At 40.1% G+C, this 19,584-nt stretch overlaps 1 protein-coding gene across 1 annotated transcript; it reads left to right on the top strand.

Annotated features, from left to right (window-relative positions):
• Positions 1–676: 676 nt before the first annotated feature.
• LOC308390423 (uncharacterized protein) lies at positions 677–18,338 on the top strand. Its single transcript, XM_080872405.1, has 7 exons — positions 677–1,007; positions 12,715–12,819; positions 14,872–14,967; positions 15,282–15,377; positions 15,692–15,790; positions 16,006–16,142; positions 16,556–18,338. The coding sequence occupies exons 1-7, from the start codon at positions 817–819 to the stop codon at positions 17,881–17,883; spliced, it is 2,052 nt and encodes a 683-aa protein (XP_080728531.1). The 5' UTR covers positions 677–816; the 3' UTR covers positions 17,884–18,338.
• Positions 18,339–19,584: the final 1,246 nt, after the last annotated feature.

Raw genomic sequence — 19,584 nt, 5'->3', positions numbered from 1 at the left:
CCTTGTGAATCGGAATTGAATCAATTACAGAAATCAAAATCAATACCTAGCCCTACTCTGGCTTCCTCGCACAGTCCAGAGATGTACTTATTGATACAACTAGTGATTCTAATTTGGCTGCGGATTTGAGGTGCTGTATGAGTGGTTTAAATGTGACTGATTATGCTGCCTTAATGACAGTAAACAGTGGATGTCTTTAAAAAAAACATTTAATCAAATGAAAAAAAACAAGAGCCCCAGGTGGTGTATGGATGCTTCCCGACGTTCCTTATACTCGCGATCAGTGAAGAATATGTTATCATAACTTTCTTACCTTAATAATTTAGATCATTTATGCATATTTCCCCTCTAATGAATCATTACTATTTTACTAAGCCATTTTAGATTCTGCATTAACTTACTTTTGGTATTTTAGAGAAAACTGGTCTCACTTTGCGTTGAGGCTCTTATTTTATTCACCTTTCAAACTTTGTAAACAGGTCTCTTTTTATTCAATTTGAAATTTTTAAAAATGGAAACCTACCTTCTTTTTTTAATTATTTGATATTGGATAAATATCAGATTATCTGAGTGAGCTACACACCCTTTACCAGGTCACACCCAGAAAGGACACTGCTTTCGGGTAAAATTCAGGGGTAGGAACTTTCTGTTGGGGGATGTGTGTTGCAAGGGGGAACAAAACAAAGTCCGGACTGAGGGACACGCTGCTGTTTTGGTCATGTGCTAGTCGTTTTTATCGTCCTCATGGAAGAATCGTCGCTTGTGCCTTAACTTTTTGTGGTGTCGTGGGGACTTTGAGTGTCCGCATTTGGAAAAATGCAGGATCATAATTATTGTTTCTCAGGAGAAAAGATCAAGGACGTGCTGTCGAACAAGCTGGGGCACGAAGAGGAAAAACTGGAAGAAACGAAAGTGTTCTTAGGCGTCGCCTTCTCCAGGTGGACCTCGCTGAAGAGGGACAAAAGTTTTCAGAGTGATGCCGAAGTGGCCTGCTTTCTGCTGGACAGGTAATTCAAGTTGTGCCCGAAAGCGACGCGTGAATCGGTGTTACTGTTAGAAAAATTACGAAGTGAGACACAGCGTAACAATTGCGTTTATTTGCATGCGAGGAAGCAGTGTTAACGTCCCTTCGAGCCTCTTTATCTTTCCAACGCTGTGCTGGGAACAGAAACGTGTGAGACGGTTTTACAGGAAACACAGTTAGCTACGTGGTGTACTCAACCAGGATTTAGAGGTCAAGCAACATAGAACTATACGTACACACATTATAACCATTGAAACGTGATAACTGTGCACGTTCAAGTGACTGCTGTGAACAGTTTTAGGGGCTCATTTTCTTCCGCTCCTTTAATCAACTCCCCCACTTGTTTGCTCGTTAAAATAATTGAGCTCCAGCTTGTCCTTCAGGATTATTTTTTTAACCCGGGCTTACATGTGGAGGTGCCCATTCATGAGCTGGGATGACATTTAGCTTTGAGCATGTTCACTGTGGAGAAAATTGCATGGCTTTTTTGTGTGGAGGCATTGCTCTGTTTTCAATGGCCACTTTTCTTTTTGCACAAAACGTTTGTTCTTTATTTTTTCTCCGTTTTTCACAGCTTTCTCCGGCGCACTCGTCTGTATCGGTCCCTTTCATTTTCTACACGTATCGCTTTCTTCCTGCCGTCTTCTCTAATCTAATCGCTTATTAAGCCCCTTTTTCTACAACCCAGTAATGGCGGCTTTATTTTTATTGAACGAGACGCTCGCATTACTCATCTAGTGGGTAGGGTTACTGACCAGCCAATCGGTGGCATGCAGTCGGATGACGTCACATTTCAGTACCTGTTCAGATCGCTTGGAACGCTGTCACTGTCACGAGAGAGGAAACAAGATGGCGGAGTGAGCAGCAACTTTACTGCAGGCGTCCGAACTTTTTGGCTTTTTTTTTGTCCTGAAACTCTGAATTTATTAAAAGCAATAACCCGTTTTTTGCGCTTTTTGTGCACTTCAACCAGCCACTGGAGAACTAACTGTAAACCAGCTTTAATTTGTAATTTGTCCGGGGTTAATTTTGATACTTGTCCTATGATCACGATGGATCATGACTACAACGTTTCGGTATTGAGGGAGGCGTGTGACGAGGAGGATATTCAAGATTTGGAGATCACTGACATGACTTCCAAGGACTCCAGAATCAACTGGGCTCACACTCCGACGAAAAGCCCTAACCCGAAGAAAGCAAGAGGGGTGCGAGCGCAGCCGCTGGAGGAGGAGGACACCGCTGCAGCAATCTTGCAAGCAGTCAATGTGTTAACGCAAAAGATGGATGAACAGACGGCATTGCTGCGTAAGTTTGAAAAGCGCATTGACATGAACACGGCGGAAATAAGAAAAAATAAAGAAAGTATAGTAGAACTCCAGGAGAAAGTTGGTGAGCTGCAGAAAGAAAACAAATCCCTGCGCAGCTCCTGTGAGGAACATGCTCGATATAAGAGGAGATGGAACCTAAGGCTGACTTGTCTTCCTGAGAAAGATGATGAAAACACGAGAGAGTCAGTTATCGGGATTCTCACCAGAGTTGTGCCCTTGTCTGTGGATAAACTGAGAGAGACTGTTGATACTGTTCATCGGCTGGGAAAGAAGGGGAACGCTGCATCTTCCGGGTCCCCGAGAGCCATAATTATCCAGTTTGGCATGAGAACGGTCCGGGACGACGTCTGGAAGAAATCGAGGCATGCGAGGGTTTGCAAGGAGATGAACATCCACTTCAAGGAAGACTTCTCCAAGGAAGATCGGGAGGCTCGAGTTAAGCTGTGGCCGCTGGTCCAGGATGCCAGGAGTAAGGGAAAGGGAGCGTTTTTGAAGGACGGCTACGCTCTGATTGATAACCAAAGAGTGGACCCGAACTGATTTTCTTTTGTGTGACCTTTTACACCTCTCAGGTATGCTGCTGTTGATTAAGCCTATTGCTTAGCATGTCATTTAATTTAAAATTTCCCGGTTGTTAAGGGTTATTGCACTGAATAGTTATTTTATACAGGACACGGCTGCTCGTTCCTGCGTGTCTTCTTAAGTTTCTTTTTCTTTTCCCCAATACTTTTGTAATAGTGTTATATGTTATCTGTTATTTCCTTGAACGTCAGGGGGCTAAGAAACATTGTGAAGCGTAAGGCTATCTTTCTTTTTTGCAAGGAGCAACAGGCTAACTGTGTCTTTCTACAAGAGACCCATTCGGCAGAGGCAGACACAAAGTTCTGGAAAACACAGTGGGGTGAATCTGTTTTCTTTAGTCATGGTACGTCTCACTCAGCTGGAGTGATGATTTTATTTAATAGGTTTCCGGGAAATGTCATAGACTGTAAAAGTGATTCTGATGGTCATTGGCTGATGATAGTGTCAGAGATTAATGGTTCAAAATACATTCTGCTGTGTGTATATGGTTATACTAATAGAGCTCAGAATAAGAAACTTCTAACCTTCCTTTGTGAACAGTTAGAGCAATGGAAATTGAGCTATCTTGTTGACAAAGTTGTTGTGGGGGGAGACTTTAACATAGCTCCTGATCCCTCTGTAGATCGTCTTCCATCCAGGACCTCATGCCACAGTTACGATGAAAGTATCCTTAATTTGGTCAACAAAGTTAGTCTCTGTGACGCTTGGAGGCTGAAAAATCCATCTGTATCTCAATTTACTTGGTTTAATTCATCTAATAATGGTCAGTGTTCCAGGATTGATTACTGGTTAGTCTCTAACAATTTGATCAACAACATTTCTAAGTGTGAAATCTCCGCTTCCCCTCTAACTGATCACTGTTTGATTTCCTTATTCATCTCATTAACCAAGATGAAACATCAATCCCTTATTTGGAAATTCAACAACAACCTTCTGCATAATGACAACTTCTGCCTTGAAGTGAGAAATTTAATTGTGGAAATTGATAAACTAGATATGTCACATGTGAGCAAATGGGAATGGTTTAAATTCCAAGTTAAACAGGTAGCAATTCAAATTAGCAAATCCATTGCTAAACAGAAAAGACAGGAGCAACAAAGCATTATTGAAAGAATTAACAGGCTATGCTGCAAACAGGATTTATCTCTGGACGAACATATACAACTAAACACTTTTCAATCTCAACTAGACAAAATGTTCTTAGAGAAAGCCAATGGTGCCTATGTTCGTTCAAGAGCCCGGTGGATTGAGGAGGGTGAGAAAAACTCTTCCTACTTTTTTAATTTAGAAAAATACAGACAATCAAATAAGAAGATTCAATCACTGAATATCAAGGGGGTTTTGACTGAGGACCATGACAAAATAAACGTGGAAATACTTCATTTTTACAGTAACCTTTACAAGTCAACCTATTCAACGGAGAATGGCACTGTGTTTCTGGAAAGTCTTAGAGGCCTTAATGGGACATTGGATGTGGATATAAAGGTTCGTATGGAGAGTAAACTTGCAATCGAAGAGCTGGACAAGGCAATCGGACAAATGCCCAGGGGCAAATCACCAGGTATTGATGGGCTAACAGTGGAATTTTACTCCTTTTTCTGGCATGACATTAGATTAACTCTTTACAGTGCTTACTTAGAATGTATCTCATCAACTAATCTTTCACCTACAATGAAACAAGGTTTAATCACTTTAATTCCAAAACCCAACAAAGACAAACTACTTCTGGATAATTGGAGACCCATAACCCTTCTGTGTAATGATTATAAATTACTGGCTCATGTATATGCGAACCGCTTAAATGATTGTTTAACACATTTAGTGGATGAATGTCAGTCGGCGTTTATAAAAGGAAGACATATACACAATCACATTAGATTGATTTTTGATATGCTTGATTATCGCCAGTATATAAAGACAGAAAGCTTAGTGTTGTTTTTGGACTTTTATAAGGCTTTTGACACGGTTGAACATCCCTTCCTGCTTAAAGCCTTGAATTTCCTAGGTTTTGGGGATAACTTTTGTAATGTGATCAAAATGTTTTACAGTAACATTTCTAGCTCTGTCTCGCTTAACCCTGGAATGACACCTAGGTTTGAAGTGCAGAGAGGTATCCGTCAGGGATGCCCTATTTCCCCCAAATTGTTCATATTAACCACTCAACTGCTGGCACTTATCATCCAAAAAGACCCTGATTTGTATGGTATTAACATTTTTGACAAGGAATTCAAAATAAGCCAGTTTGCTGACGATACTGCACTGTTTTTAAGAGATAAATCCATGGTAGCTAAAGCGCTTAACACTATCTCATTATTCTCCCAGGCGTCAGGACTATGTCTGAATATTAACAAATGTGAATTGTTACCTATTCACACGTGTTCTGATTCTAATATAGCTTCTATAAGAGTTGAACTGGAAGTTAAATATTTAGGTATAGTGATTTCTAAAAATATGTCCCGAAGAGAAGACAACAACATCTGCAATCGTATCGTCGACATGAAGAAATCCCTTAGTCGTTGGTTGACCAGGGATATCACTATATTTGGCAGAGTCATCCTTTCCAAAGCTGAAGGTATCTCTAAATTAATTTACCCATGTCATTCTCTTTATGTTTCTCCCCAAAATATTAGGAAAGCCAACTCAATTATTTTTCAATTCCTATGGAAAAACAAAACCCACTATATTAAGAGATCACAGTTGGTTAAAGATTATGAGAAGGGTGGTGTCAGAGCCTTAGACTTTGAATCAATGATCGGAACTTTTAAGATCAACTGGCTCAGAGCTTGCTTATCTCAGTCTGATTCCATGTGGTTTCATATACCCAGATCTTTATTTAAGGAACTAGGAGGAATTGATTTTCTATTAAAATGTGACTTTGAGACTAGTAAAATACCTGTTACACTCTCTAATTTTCACAAACAGATTCTTCATTTTTGGAAAATGATGTTTACACACAACTTTTCTCATATGTCGACCCTATGGAACAATAGAGTGATAACTGCTAACAAAAAGACATTATTTATCAGGAACTGGTTTGAGAGTGGTATCTTGTTTGTAACTGACTTGCTGGATTTGAGTGGTGCTCTATTGGATTACGTGTCTTTCTCAAAGAGACACAACTTTAATTGTCCATTAACAGAATACAGAAAAGTTTGCTGTGCTATCCCTTTGGCCCTAAGGCAGCTGATACGCAACACAATGCTACACTCTGAGGTCAATCCAGCGCTGCCAAACCTAAAAATTGGTAACTGCATCCTAAATGATAGTAAATGTAACAATAAATTTATCAGTGTGAATTTTAAATCTATTCTTTTCCAGGGGTTTAACTCAGGTAGATATTTGCAGGCCCTTCATGGGGACCAGTCACTCATGGAAAAGGCGTTCTCAAAATTCATTCAGTGGCCTGTCTCCCCAAAAGTAAAAGAAACTCATTTCAAGATAATTAATAATATATATCCTGTGTCTGAATTTTTAAAGAGGAGGTTTAAATTTGAGGTTAACCAGTGTGCATTTTGTGATTCAGCCTGTGAAACATTACACCATTTGTTTTTCTCATGTCCTGTGTCAGCTGCCTTTTGGTTAGAACTACACAGCTGGTTATCCCTCAAGATCAACGATATTCCCCAGTTTAGTATTTCTGATATTATTTTCTATATGGCTAAACAACATCCATCTGTCTCTACTGTGATTAACATTGTCATCCTGTTAGGTAAATACCATATACATTGTTGTAAATGGAGGAATAGAAAACCATCCTTTACTTGGTTCATCAATGACTTTAAACATTATTTCATGTCACTTAAAAAACTGAAGTCAAGCAGATTTGCCGCAATCTATGATGACATTTCCCATTTGCTACTGTTTTGATTATTACCTATATTGTGTATCAACCTGTGCTCCTTTTAATTTCTTCCCCATTAATACTGTGGATCTTTTGTCTAGCCCCCTCCCCCCATATCCTTGCTGTTAGTTTTGTTGTATTGACTATGTTCTTTTTTTTTTATCCTCCACGAGAGTTCATTTGCACTATAATGTATTATTTTGTTTGTGACTGTATTGTTCCAATTGTTAATAAAAAAAAAAAAAAAGCTGTCACTGTCACTACCCGATCCGTACCGGAAACCCGATCGGTACCCCGCATGCGCGAAAGGTGTCTACTTCCGGTCGAAGCGTTTTACGATAGTTACGGGTCAGAGTATCTGTTAAGAATAATAAGTATCTCTTAACATGTTTCCAATAATGAAGCATTTCAATATAATGTAGACAAAAATGAAAAATAAAAAGATAGTTACGGATCAGGACTCCCCGATCCTTACTGCGCATGTGCAAAGTCGGACCGTACAAATTGGGTCTACCCGATCCGTACCGCGCATGTGCAGGGATTTTCTTCTTCTTCTTCTGTTCGTTTAATGGCAGTTTACTCCCCAGTATAAGAGGATACTGCCACCTGCTGACCAAGCGAATGAACCCTATTGTAAACTGAATTAGCGTAATTACAAACATCTGTTAAATTTGATTTAGTGATAGTCGAGTGTGTTTATGCTTGCATGTGTGGAGAAGATTGATTGGAATAGTGATGATGATGTCCGCTTACACTGTCAATTGTCAGTAAACACTTCATCTGGCTGATGAATCTACACGTGACATATTACAAAGTCTGTATTATTAACTCTGTAATTAAGCGCCATTCTTCTTATTTTACGGCGCTGTTGTTCAATCGGGGAACGCTCTCTGTTGAGGAGAGAAGCGTGAATTTGTTTGTATACGGATGATCCATTGTTTAAATGTCCCGGTAGTCGAAAAGGAGGCAGAGCTGTTGAGAAATGCTAGGAGCTAACTGGGCGCTAACCGTATCATTCAAATATATTGAATGTCGCAATGTTGGCAAAGAGAGGAAGTGACGTATGATTTGCGCATGCGGGGTACCGATCGGGTTTCTGGTACGGATCGGGTAGTGACAGTCACTACCCGATCCGTACCCTGCATGCGCGAAAGGTGTCTACTTCCGGTCGAAGCATTTTACGATAGTTACAGGTCAGAGTATCTGTTAAGATGTTAAGAATAACAAGTATCTCTTAAAATGTTTCCGATAATGAAACATTTAATATAATGTAGACAAAAATAAAAAGATAGTGACAGATCGTTACTGCGCATGTGCAAAGTCGGACCGTACAAATCGGGTCTACCCGATCCGTACCGCGCATGTGCAGGGGTTTTCTTCTTCTTCTGTTCGTTTAATGGCAGTGTACTCCCCAGTGTACGAGGATACCGCCACCTGCTGACTTAGCGAATGAACCCTATTGTAAACTGAATTACAAACGTGTGTTAAATTTGATTTAGTGATAATTGAGTGTGTTTATGCTTGTCTGTGAGGAGAGGATTGTTGGAATAGTGATGATGTCCACTATTACTGTCAATTGCCAGTAAACACTTCATCTGGCTGCTGAATCTTCACGTTAGGGCTGGGCCATATTATACCGTTCACGGTAATACCGGTATAATGTTAGGCAACGATAGGAAAATGAAATATCGCGATAGAATGGGAGTAAAACGCGCATGCGCAGTGCCTTTGTTTTCATACGCACATGGCCGATTGTTGAGTGAAACAGATGAACCAGAATTGGTTTGTAAAAATGGTGCAACTTCCGTTATGTGGAACTGGTTTGGTGTTTGTCCATCAGATACACAACAAAGCACATTTTTTTGCAGAACATGCAAGCAGCCGTTGTTATTGTCATATTTGTCGGACTAAGATGCTCTTAAATCTGGGAGTAATCTGGGTCCTAAACTCCGTATGCTTCAGGTCAAACAACACTGCAGCGCATCACTTAGAGTTAAAAACTGTCTAAATTCTTTCATCTTTAATAAAACGATCAGCATTGCTGCTTTACCAGGTGTAACTATAGTTTAACTTCCAGGCATCCATGAAAACAAAAGTTATTACATTTAACGGAGTTAGAAGTTAGCAGGAAGCTAGCGGAAGTTAGCTCGCTAGTTTCGCTAGTTACCTAAGCATGATATTGCATGTTCTGACTGAGAGATTTCTGAAAAAAATCAAACGTACAGCTCTGCTATCACTTCCAACATAAATGAAGACAGGAAACTAAACAGCAGCGACGTTTGCAGGGTTACTGAAGTTGGGCTAGCTGGTATATAATGATGTGCTACGTGATCGCTAGCGACACAGCTATGTTAGCATAACATAAACAGTGAAGCTGGAGGACGAACACTAACACTTTTCCACTTATAAAAGTTAACGTGAAGGTTCTTCATGGTTAGAGACAAATGCAATCGCATGGCAGGATGCTGTAAACGGACCAAACTTCAGTCAGGAGAACAACTGAGATAATCCATCCACAATACGAGGTTAGTCATTAATATACTGCAGCAACATGGGAATAGAGCAGCTGCCAGAGAATTCAACATTAATGAATCAATGGTACAGAAGTGGAGGAAGCAAGAAGAATGAGTTTAATAAAGTTTGATTTATCTGACTGCTTTGTTTCGCTTAATGTGCCTTATAATCCCGTGCACCTTATGGTCCGAAAAATGCGTAATGCACACTGCAGTTTAATGTTGCAAAGCACCTCTTTTTAACTTCAGTGGATATTATACATGGTTATGCTCAGGATATGTCAGCCCATTTCTACTGGAAATGCCTTTTGGTTAAACTTTCAGCAAGGAATTTGCATTTGCACTGTTACATTTTTATAAAGCTTTAATGTACATAAAAACCAGCTTCTTGTTTAAGTGAAAATAAATGGAAGGTTGTCTTTTTGCGCTAGTAATGTTGTGGAGTTGTATTTTGTCTCGCATCAATTATATCGTCGGTTATATCGTTATCGCAAATTTTCAAATATATATCGTGATAAATATTTTTGGCCATATCGCCCTGCTCTACTTCACGTGACATATTATAAAGTCTGTATTATTAACTCTGTCATTAGGCACCATTCTTCTTATTTTACAGCGCTGTTGTTCAATCGGTGGACGCTCTCTGTTGAGGAAAAAAGCAAAAATTTGTTGCGGATACGGATTATTCATTGTTTAAATGTCCCGGTAGTCGAAAAGGAGGCAGAGCTGCTGAGAAATGCTAGGAGCTAACTGGGCGCTAACCGTATCATTCAAATATATTGAATGTTGGCAAAGAGAGGAAGTGACGTAAGATTTGCGCATGCGGGGTACCGATCGGGTTTCCGGTACGGATCGGGTAGTGACAAACCCATGTGTTCTGGGAATCCATCCTACCTCAAAAAACATCCTACCCAATGTTTCTGCGCAGACACGGCGCATGCGCACAACACCAAACTCACATTAAGTGTAGCTTGCCATCACCAGTGTGTGAATGTGTGTGTGAATGGGTGGATGACTGGTTGTGTAAAGCGCTTTGGGGTCCTTAGGGACTAGTAAAGCGCTATACAAATACAGGCCATTTACCATTTATTTACCATTAACTTCTTTTTCTCTCACCCATTCGGAATACTTCTTCAGGTTATGTTAGGTTAGGGGTATGGTTAGGGTTTAGTCACAAGCCACCGTCAAATTATAATACGGGTAGGATGATTTGTCAGAGTAGGATGGTTTCTCAAAACCCCGGGAGAGCAGGTACTAAAAAGTACTTGCTACCAAGTAATATGTTCTAATGGAAAACCCTGAAAACCGTGCTGAGGCAATCTGACTAGGTATTAGTTAAAAAAGGGCTTAACTCCGAGCTGTGGCACTGTAGCGTCTTAGTATTTTCCACCATCATTATTGCGTTACACCTAGGGCTGCCTCAAACGATTATTTTGATAGTCGACTATTCACCGATTATTTTTGCAATTAGTCGACTAATCAGATTATGCATCCACTGGACATAAAGCGTACAGCTTATTGCACCAGCATGCATCTGCTCTTATATAACTATCATTAGCTTACAGCTTTAAGTGTCTAAGGTATGTGCTAACTAAAAAAAAGATAAGATGATAGTTTATTAAACTTTTAATGGAATTTGCAGATTGTCTCAGTGGTGTTTAATAAACTCAGCCGTCTGCTCCTTGCTCACTAAAATATAATAGGACACTGGAATAAATTCTCACATTTGTTTAATCAGTTTTCTGTTTGATGTTTATTCAGCTGTGTGAAAACTGTAACTTTAATCTCAGCCAAACTGATTTACTCAGGAACAAATAAAACACTGAAGAAAGCCAAACAGTAACATTTTTGTTATCTAAGTGACTTATATATCATGTTTAACCTGAGTAGTGAAAGACCACAGGGGGTTTGCGGTTCTCACCAGCTCTAGTGAGCCTTGAGTCCCCCGGCTAGCTATCGAGCTGGTGGGTAACGGACGTCTCCGAAAACGTCGGAGCACTTATGCAAAAATGTGATGTCTTGATAAACCGAGCAGATATTTGAAGGTTACACAGCTACATTCTTGCTTGAAAATATGCTAAAAGTTTAGTAATATTAAAACTAAATAGCTGCTGCCATTGTTGGAAATTGGAATTGGCTGGGCCGTGCTATGTGTCTACGAATTTGGACAGCCTTCGTTGCGTCGCAATAGCGTAATGAGCCTACAAATGCAGCCACCGAAAGATGCGGCTCCTGAATTTGTACACGGCTACAATACCGGAGCCGCCGCCTTCTTCTCCTTGTACATGCATTGCTCCAACCTTCTGTTTCAGGCCGTTCTTACACTCTGAAATCCTACTACTTATTCCTGCATCTTTCAGGATCTTACAAAGCTTCAAACAACGCGTCGGCTATTAAATTAGTCGATGTAATCGTGACTTGTCGACTGATCGTGGCAGCCCTAAATACACCCCAGTGCTGTCTGCAGTGTCATCATAGGTCATCTGTGCAGTCGTCCACCTTCTGCCCTATTTGGTGATACATGATGGTCTTGGTTAGAGCAGTCAAAGGAGCTTGCAAAGAAAAGCGTCTGGACTTCTTTAAGTTACTTGAAGACGTTTCACCTCTCATCTGAGACGCTTCTTCAGTTCTAAGGTCAAATGGTGGAGAGTCCCAGATATAAGCCCTCCTTTGACTACGATGACCTGGATGACTGAGAACCTTTACAGACACCTTGGTTAGAGCAGTTTCGATCAGTCTCTGGATCAACCTTCTCAGAGAGGGAACGCAGCAGCATTCGCAAACAGTCAGCAAGGCCATTGCAACTGCTTACTTGTATGTTAGATGGAAGTACATGACCACCAGCTTCCTTTTGGATAACTGTGCGAGTAACGGCACTGTCACAAAGAACAGTTATTGGCTTACCTGTAGCCAGCAAGGATACTTGGGGCAGTTTTTCAGTTAAATTAAGGAAATCACTACATTTTCAAAGACAACACTTCTGATTTCCTCCCAGCTAGTCTCCCTTCCCATTTATCTTGGTGGTTATCATCCCTCTTGCGTTGATGTGCATGGCATAATAATTTGACACTGTTTCAACTACAATTTCCAGAAGATGGACTACAAAATGCACATCTTACTTCATGTTTTTACTGCATTGTTACAGCTGGTCTCAGAAACAATGGTGTGAAATGAAAAAACACATTAACTTTGTGCTGTTCAGCGGTGTAATTTTAAAAATGTGTATTTATCAATGTTAAAAAGGGTTCGAGTTTCACAAATGAATGTGTGTTTTGATGCTTGATCTGTACAACAGTGTTAGTTGTGGGTTAAATGTTGTTTCATTTGATCGATTCATGTGATAGGAACAGTCAGAGAGGAAGGTTAATGCCACCAGCAGTTGTCATGTAGAATTTAACATTTTGATGTTTCTGTTGTTTCCTCCAGCTATGAGAGAGTTGTGATGACATCAGCGCCCACAAAGGAAAAGCCTTCACAAGTCCCAGCTCCAGCTACCTTTGGCACCAGTCATTCTTTTAATGGAGCCAACAGGCAAGTCCTTCCATGTCAAGAAATTCCATATGTTTTGAATACGAATGAATACATGTTCATGTATATGTACACTACCAGTTTAAAGTTTGGACACACCTTCTCATTTAATGTTTTTTTTTCTTTATTTTTATGACTCTTTACATTGTAGATTCTCACTGAAAGCATCAAAACCAGGAATGAACACATTTGGAGTTATGTAATAATTGAAAAAGTGTGAAATAACTTAAAACATGGTTTATATTTTAGATTCTTCAAAATAGGCACCTTTGCTTCTTTAGGTTGTTACCTGAAATGGTTTTCCAGCAGCCTTGAAGGAGTTCTTAGAGATGCTGAACACTTGTTGGCCCTTTTGCCTTCAGTCTGCGGTCCATCTCATCCCAAACCATTTTGATTGGGTTTAGGTCAGGTGACTGTGGAGGCCAGGGCATCTGGCGCAGCACTCCATCACTCTCCTTCTTGGTTAAATAGCCCTTGCACAGCCTGGAGGTGTGTTTGTCCTTTTGAAAAATAATTGGTAGTCTAACTAAACACAAACCGGATGGGATGGCATGTCACAGTAGGATGCTGTGGTAACCAAGCTGGTTCGGTGTGCCTTCAATTTTGAATAAGTCCCCAATAGTGTCACCAGCAAAGCACCCTCACACCGTCACACCACCTCCTCCATGCTCCACATTGGGAACCATGCATGTAGAGACCATTCGTTCCCCTTTTCTGCATCACACAAAGACACGGCAGGTGGAACCAAAGATCTCAAATTTGGACTAATCAGACCAAAACACAGATTTACACTGGTCTAATGTCCATTCCTTGTGTTTCTTGGCCCAAACAAATCTCTTCTGTTTGTTGCTTTTCCTTAGTGGTAGTTTCTTAGCAGCTATTTGACCATAAAGGCCTGATTCACACTGTGTCATCTGAACTGTTGATGTAGAGACGTGTCTGTTACTGGAGCTCTGTGTGGCATTTTCCTGGGGTGTAGTTAACTTGTGATTTCTGAGGCTCGTCACTCGGATGAATTTATCCTCAGCAGCAGAGGTGACTCTTCCTTTCCTGGGGCGGTCCTCATGCGAGCCAGTTTTCTCGTTGCGCTTGATGGTCTTTGTGACTGCACCTGGGAACACATTCAAAGTTTTTGCAGTTTTCTGGACTGACTGACCTTCTGTTCTTAAAGTAATGATGGACTGTTGTTTCTCTTTACTTAGCTGATAGTTTTTGTCATAATATGAATTCTAACAGTTGTCAAATAGGGCTGTCAGCTGTGTACCAACTTGATTTCTGCACAACACAACTGGTAGTCCCAACCACATTTAGAAAGCAAGAAATTCCACAAATGAACCCTGGCAGGCACACCTGTAAAGTGAAAACCATTTCAGGTGACTATATCATGAAGCTCATTAAGAGAAGGCCAAGGATTTGCAGCGCTGTCTACAAAGCAAAGGGTGGCTACTTTCAGGAATGTAAAATATAAGATATATTTGGGATTATTTATCAATTTTTACTTTGCTACACAATTACATACATCTTGCTTCATATATTTGATGTCTTCAGTATGTAGGTGAAGGAAAGATGTGAAAGGGAATTTATAATCACTTACAATGAGAACATCGTTGTGTACTCCAGACTCTGTGATTATGTCAGAGCTTCCCAAAGTGTGCCCCCCCCCCCCCTCAATGAAAAGGGGGGAAAAAATGCTTGGAAACTGCTAGCATGGGGCGCCCACACAAACGCAAAGCAGGAGATGAAGCATCGCTGAATATGTTTCCAAACCAACTTCATTCTAAGACAAATGGTGTGAAATGAAAAAACACATTATTAACTGTGCTGTTCAGCGGTGTAATTTTAAAAATGTGTATTTATCAATGTTAAAAAGGGTTCAAGCTTCACAAATTAATGTGTGCTTTGATGTTTGATCTGTACAACAGTGTTAGTTGTGGGTTAAATGTTGTTTCATTTGATCGATTCATATGATAGGAACAGTCAGAGAGGAAGGTTAATGCCGCCAGCAGTTGTGTCATGTAGAATTTAACATTTTGATGTTTCTGTTGTTTCCTCCAGCTATGAGAGAGTTGTGATGACATCAGCACCCACAAAGGAAAAGCCTTCACAAGTCCCAGCCCCAGCTACCACTGATACACCTCGTTCTTTCAACAGGCAAGTCCTTCCATGTCTAAATTTATAAATGTTTTGCATATATTCAGGCTGCTAGTTTGGTTTTAAGATAAATGTAATGCTGCATTTTGTTGCCACTGGCTCAGAACTAACAAACTTTGATACAGTCAGTTTGGACTTTTTCTTCCAGCGTCTGTACACACAACCAATGGCATGAAATGAAACATATTTATATTTGTGCCGTTCATTGTTGTAGGTTTAAAATAAACCATCTGTTGATATGCTCCTCATCGTTAATGCCACCAGCACTTGTCATGTAGAATTTAACATTTTGATGTTTCTGTTGTTTCCTCCAGCTATGAGAGAGTTGTGATGACATCAGCACCCACAAAGGAAAAGCCTTCACAAGTCCCAGCCCCAGCTACCACTGATACACCTCGTTCTTTCAACAGGCAAGTCCTTCCATGTCTAAATTTATAAATGTTTTGCATATATTCAGGCTGCTAGTTTGGTTTTAAGATAAATGTAATGCTGCATTTTGTTGCCACTGGCTCAGAACTAACAAACTTTGATACAGTCAGTTTGGACTTTTTCTTCCAGCGTCTGTACACACAACCAATGGCATGAAATGAAACATATTTATATTTGTGCCGTTCATTGTTGTAGGTTTAAAATAAACCATCTGTTGATATGCTCCTCATCGTTAATGCCACCAGCACTTGTCATGTAGAATTTAACATTTTGATGTTTCTGTTGTTTCCTCCAGCTATGAGAGAGTTGTGATGACATCATTGGCTACAAAGGAAAAACCGTTACAAGTCATAGGTCCAGCTGCCTTTGGCGCCACTTTGAGTGGAGCAAACAGGTAAGTCTTTCCTCGTCCAAATTTGTATGTTTTTGTATATAGTCATGTATACATTTTAAAGATTAAATTCCATGGCTAGTATCTGTTTTTGGATCAGTTGAGCCCAACAGAAAACAGAACCATGCGCAAACACAAAATTAGTATTTATAAGAACCATTAGTCTCACGCGTTGTGGGGTATAACTCTGAATATCTCGATGGCTTATTGTTTTTCAGATTTCCGTATCCAAGATTGCCAAACGGAGTGGGGATGCGTCCAGTGACTAACCTTCAACCACCTGACCCCAGAATTCTCAAAATGGTTGTATTTGTACCTCCACGAGCAACATCAGTGTTAACACAAGTCAGGAGAAGTAAGTATTAAATTATTTTTAATTTTATTGTAGCCTATTAAATTACCATTATTCCCACAGAATTATGTAAAAACTATTAGATGGCACAATAACTTAATATTTGATGGCACTAACTTACACATGGCTGGGCATTATTTTATCCATAAATTACTACAATTGACTGTTGCAACTGCTCTCTACTTTGTGATTTAAACTAAAGAAAGGTAAATAATACAACAACTGTCAAATGGGTCCATCAGCTGTGAAGTGGAACTGAGACCTTTTCACCAGTTTTAATAAAAATAAATGCTGTTCTTGGATAATTTGTAATTTGAAAATCTTTCCAAAAATAGAAATGTGTCCTTTTATTTTCAAAATAATATTAAAACTGTAGACACACACTCATCCGTTATCCACATCTGTGTTCAATGCAGATGCCCAAGATGCTCCACCTCAATTAAATGCTGGTCTGAAACAGCGGGTCATAGATCATCTCCAGCTAAAGAAAAAACAGGAAGAAGGGCCCACAAAGATGGAGCTGGAGGAGCGTTGTATAAAGATGGAGCTGGAGGAGCGTCATATAGAGGAGGAGCAGGAGGAGTGTTGTATAAAGATGGAGCTGGAAGAGCATCGTATAAAGATCGAGGTGGAGGAGCGTCGTATAGAGACGGAGCTGGAGGAGCGTCATATAGAGATGGATCTGGAGGAGCGTCGTATAATAAATCAGCAGGAGCGCATTGAAAAGGAGGAGCAGGAAGAATGCCACTTAAAAGACGAACACAAAGAACGCCAAATAAAGGAGGAGCAGGAGGAACATCACATAAATAGCGAAGAGGTTGAAGTGAATCTTAATGGGATAAAGGAGGCTGATATCACCGGGTTCCTGCTCACTTCTGTTCATGTGAAGAGTGAAAATGATGAAAAGAAACCGCAGTCCCCACAACCTCATCAAGGCCCGCCTCTCAAAAACATGGAAGCGCAGACACAAACCAGACGATCAGGTAAACAAATGAAAACAGAAACTGAGGACGATGAAGGAAGCAAAAAGGCTAGGAACTCTTATCACAGTAGCTGTTTACCACAGAATACTAATTTACAGGCTTCAGACTTCACCGAGACTAAAGATGGTACTGTGGATGGTGATAATTATTGGCAGGAGCCATTGTCTGCTTCTGAACCTGAAACTGAAGATGGCAAGAGTAAAAATTCTAACCTGCATCAGTCTCTGTCAGAATCTGGATCTGAAACTGAAGACAGCAGCATTGATAATTATAACTTGCACAGATCTTCATCAGAATCTGGCTCTGAAACTGAAGACAGCAGCATTGATAATTATAACTTGCACGGATCTTCATCAGAATCTGGCTCTGAAACTGAAGACAGCAGCATTGATAATTATAACTTGCACGAATCTTCATCAGAATCTGGATCTGAAACGGAAAGCAGCAGCAGCATTGATAATTATAACTTGCATGGACCTTCATCAGAATCTGGATCTGAAACGGAAAGTAGTAGCAGCAGCAGCAGCAGCACCAGCACAAGCACCAGCAGCGTTGATAATTATAATTTGCACAGACCTTCATCAGAATCTGGATCTGAAACTGAAGGCAGCATCAATGAAGATAATGGTAAATGGCGGAAACCGTTGTTAAACTCTGAACCTAAACTTGTAAACAGTGGTGCAAATGGAAAAAAGCGATTTCACACACCAGAGAAACCTTTTCGTTGTAAAATTAGACGTAAAACAAGTAAAATATTTTAATAAACTAAAACAGATTACTTAAGACTCATAGGACAGGACAAACAGTTTGCAGCTTTTATAAAAAAAAAAAAATGATGACAATAATAATAATAATAAGGTTAAAGTGTCAGACGTAGGGGTTCACATGGGGCCGAGAGAGAGACCATTTAGTTGTAGCGTCGGCAGCCACATGACTGATGGCATGACATGATTAATTATACATTTTTAGTGTTATGGTCATTGGTGTTTCTGATGGCTTTCTAGCATGCACGGCAGAGTAGGAAATTTGAACAAGGGGTTATCTTATCAAATTCATGTTTCTAAATTGCTGAATAGTTAGTTGATCAGTACAAGGGAATAATTCCAGATGATGCTGTGTACATGGTCTTTTGGTAATTATTAGTGGCAGTAATCTGATTTAAACCATTTTTGTTATGATGGCTAAGGTAACCTCAATAAAGCACACTGAGAAACTGCCTCCATGCTTTTTCTTTACTGGAGCCTATCCCAGATGTTAGAAATCAAGAGAAGTGGGTACACTTTGAATTGACCTTTAAGGTGGAAGTCATTAAACTGTGATTTGACCACGTTTTTGTAGCTAATCTCCAACCTTCCCTTTGTGAAGAAAAAAAAGAAAAAGAAAAAACATATATTTAAAAGATTAGTTGTAAAACAGCTAACTGATCAGCTGCAAAGGAATGGTTTATTTGAGTTTCAGTCAGGTTTCAGAGCTCATCACACTACAGAAAACAGGTGTACTTGGAGAGTCCTGATGTGTTCAGTTTTTTCAGAAGAAAGTACAGGAGAAATGTCTGTCGTTTAAAAAGATTTAATTTCAACTGCCGACCCTGGATCGGGCCATACAATTTTATACCCCAATAATAACAAGTGTTATTATGACATACTTCTTACAGAAGCGACGTGGCAGTCCTGCTGTCTCCCTACGAGTCTTCTCTCTGTTCATGTCCAACCTTGCCTCATATTGCTCCTCTTCCTGGGATAACAAAGACAGAAAAAAAGAAACCACCTCCCTGCTTAACCTTGATTATTAATATTATCCTACTGATTCCATTTAATATCCAAGTTTGAGACATTCTATTAAGACTCCCTTGGCCCAGAAAATATCATCTTGACTGTTAACCGGCGTGATGTGTATGTATGTTGCAAAGAAAAGTCACTCTACGTCAATCGCAATATTTGAATTCAGTCATGGCTAGGGATGGGTATTGATAAGATTTTCACGATTCCGATTCCATTTTCGATTCTGTTTAACGATTCGATTCTTTATCGATTCTCTTATCGGGGGCATCTGCTGTGGCAAATGGGTGCAAGCCTTTGACCACAAACTTAGTCTCTGCTCGGTAACATTAGTCTATCCTGGCTTGAAAGGAGACGCTACCGGTAGACTGCAGCGAGAACTGCCAGCGAGCGCCAGCCAGACTCTGTCTCTCTCATCATGGTCATCTAAACGCACAGTAATGGCAGATAAGGCAGATCGCGCTAACATAATATGCACTGTTAGTTGATTATTTACCTGCCGCATTAACGGGAGAGGACGTGCAAACGTTACCGCTGCTGCTGGGTTGAGATTCACGAGTCCAGAGCGGAATTAAAAACACGACATTCATTTAAGGTCATCGCGTGTTTTGTGAGCAAATGCTTTTGCATATTCGTAGTGTTTCCTCCCTTAAATGAAATATCTACTTTGCAAGTATTGCAAGT

This window comes from Rhamphochromis sp. 'chilingali' (assembly GCF_963969265.1).
Source record: "Rhamphochromis sp. 'chilingali' genome assembly, chromosome: 22".
NCBI lineage: Eukaryota > Metazoa > Chordata > Actinopteri > Cichliformes > Cichlidae > Rhamphochromis > Rhamphochromis sp. 'chilingali'.
Note: the sequence above shows the minus strand (reverse complement) of the source record. Positions and strands in the feature narration are given on the sequence as shown.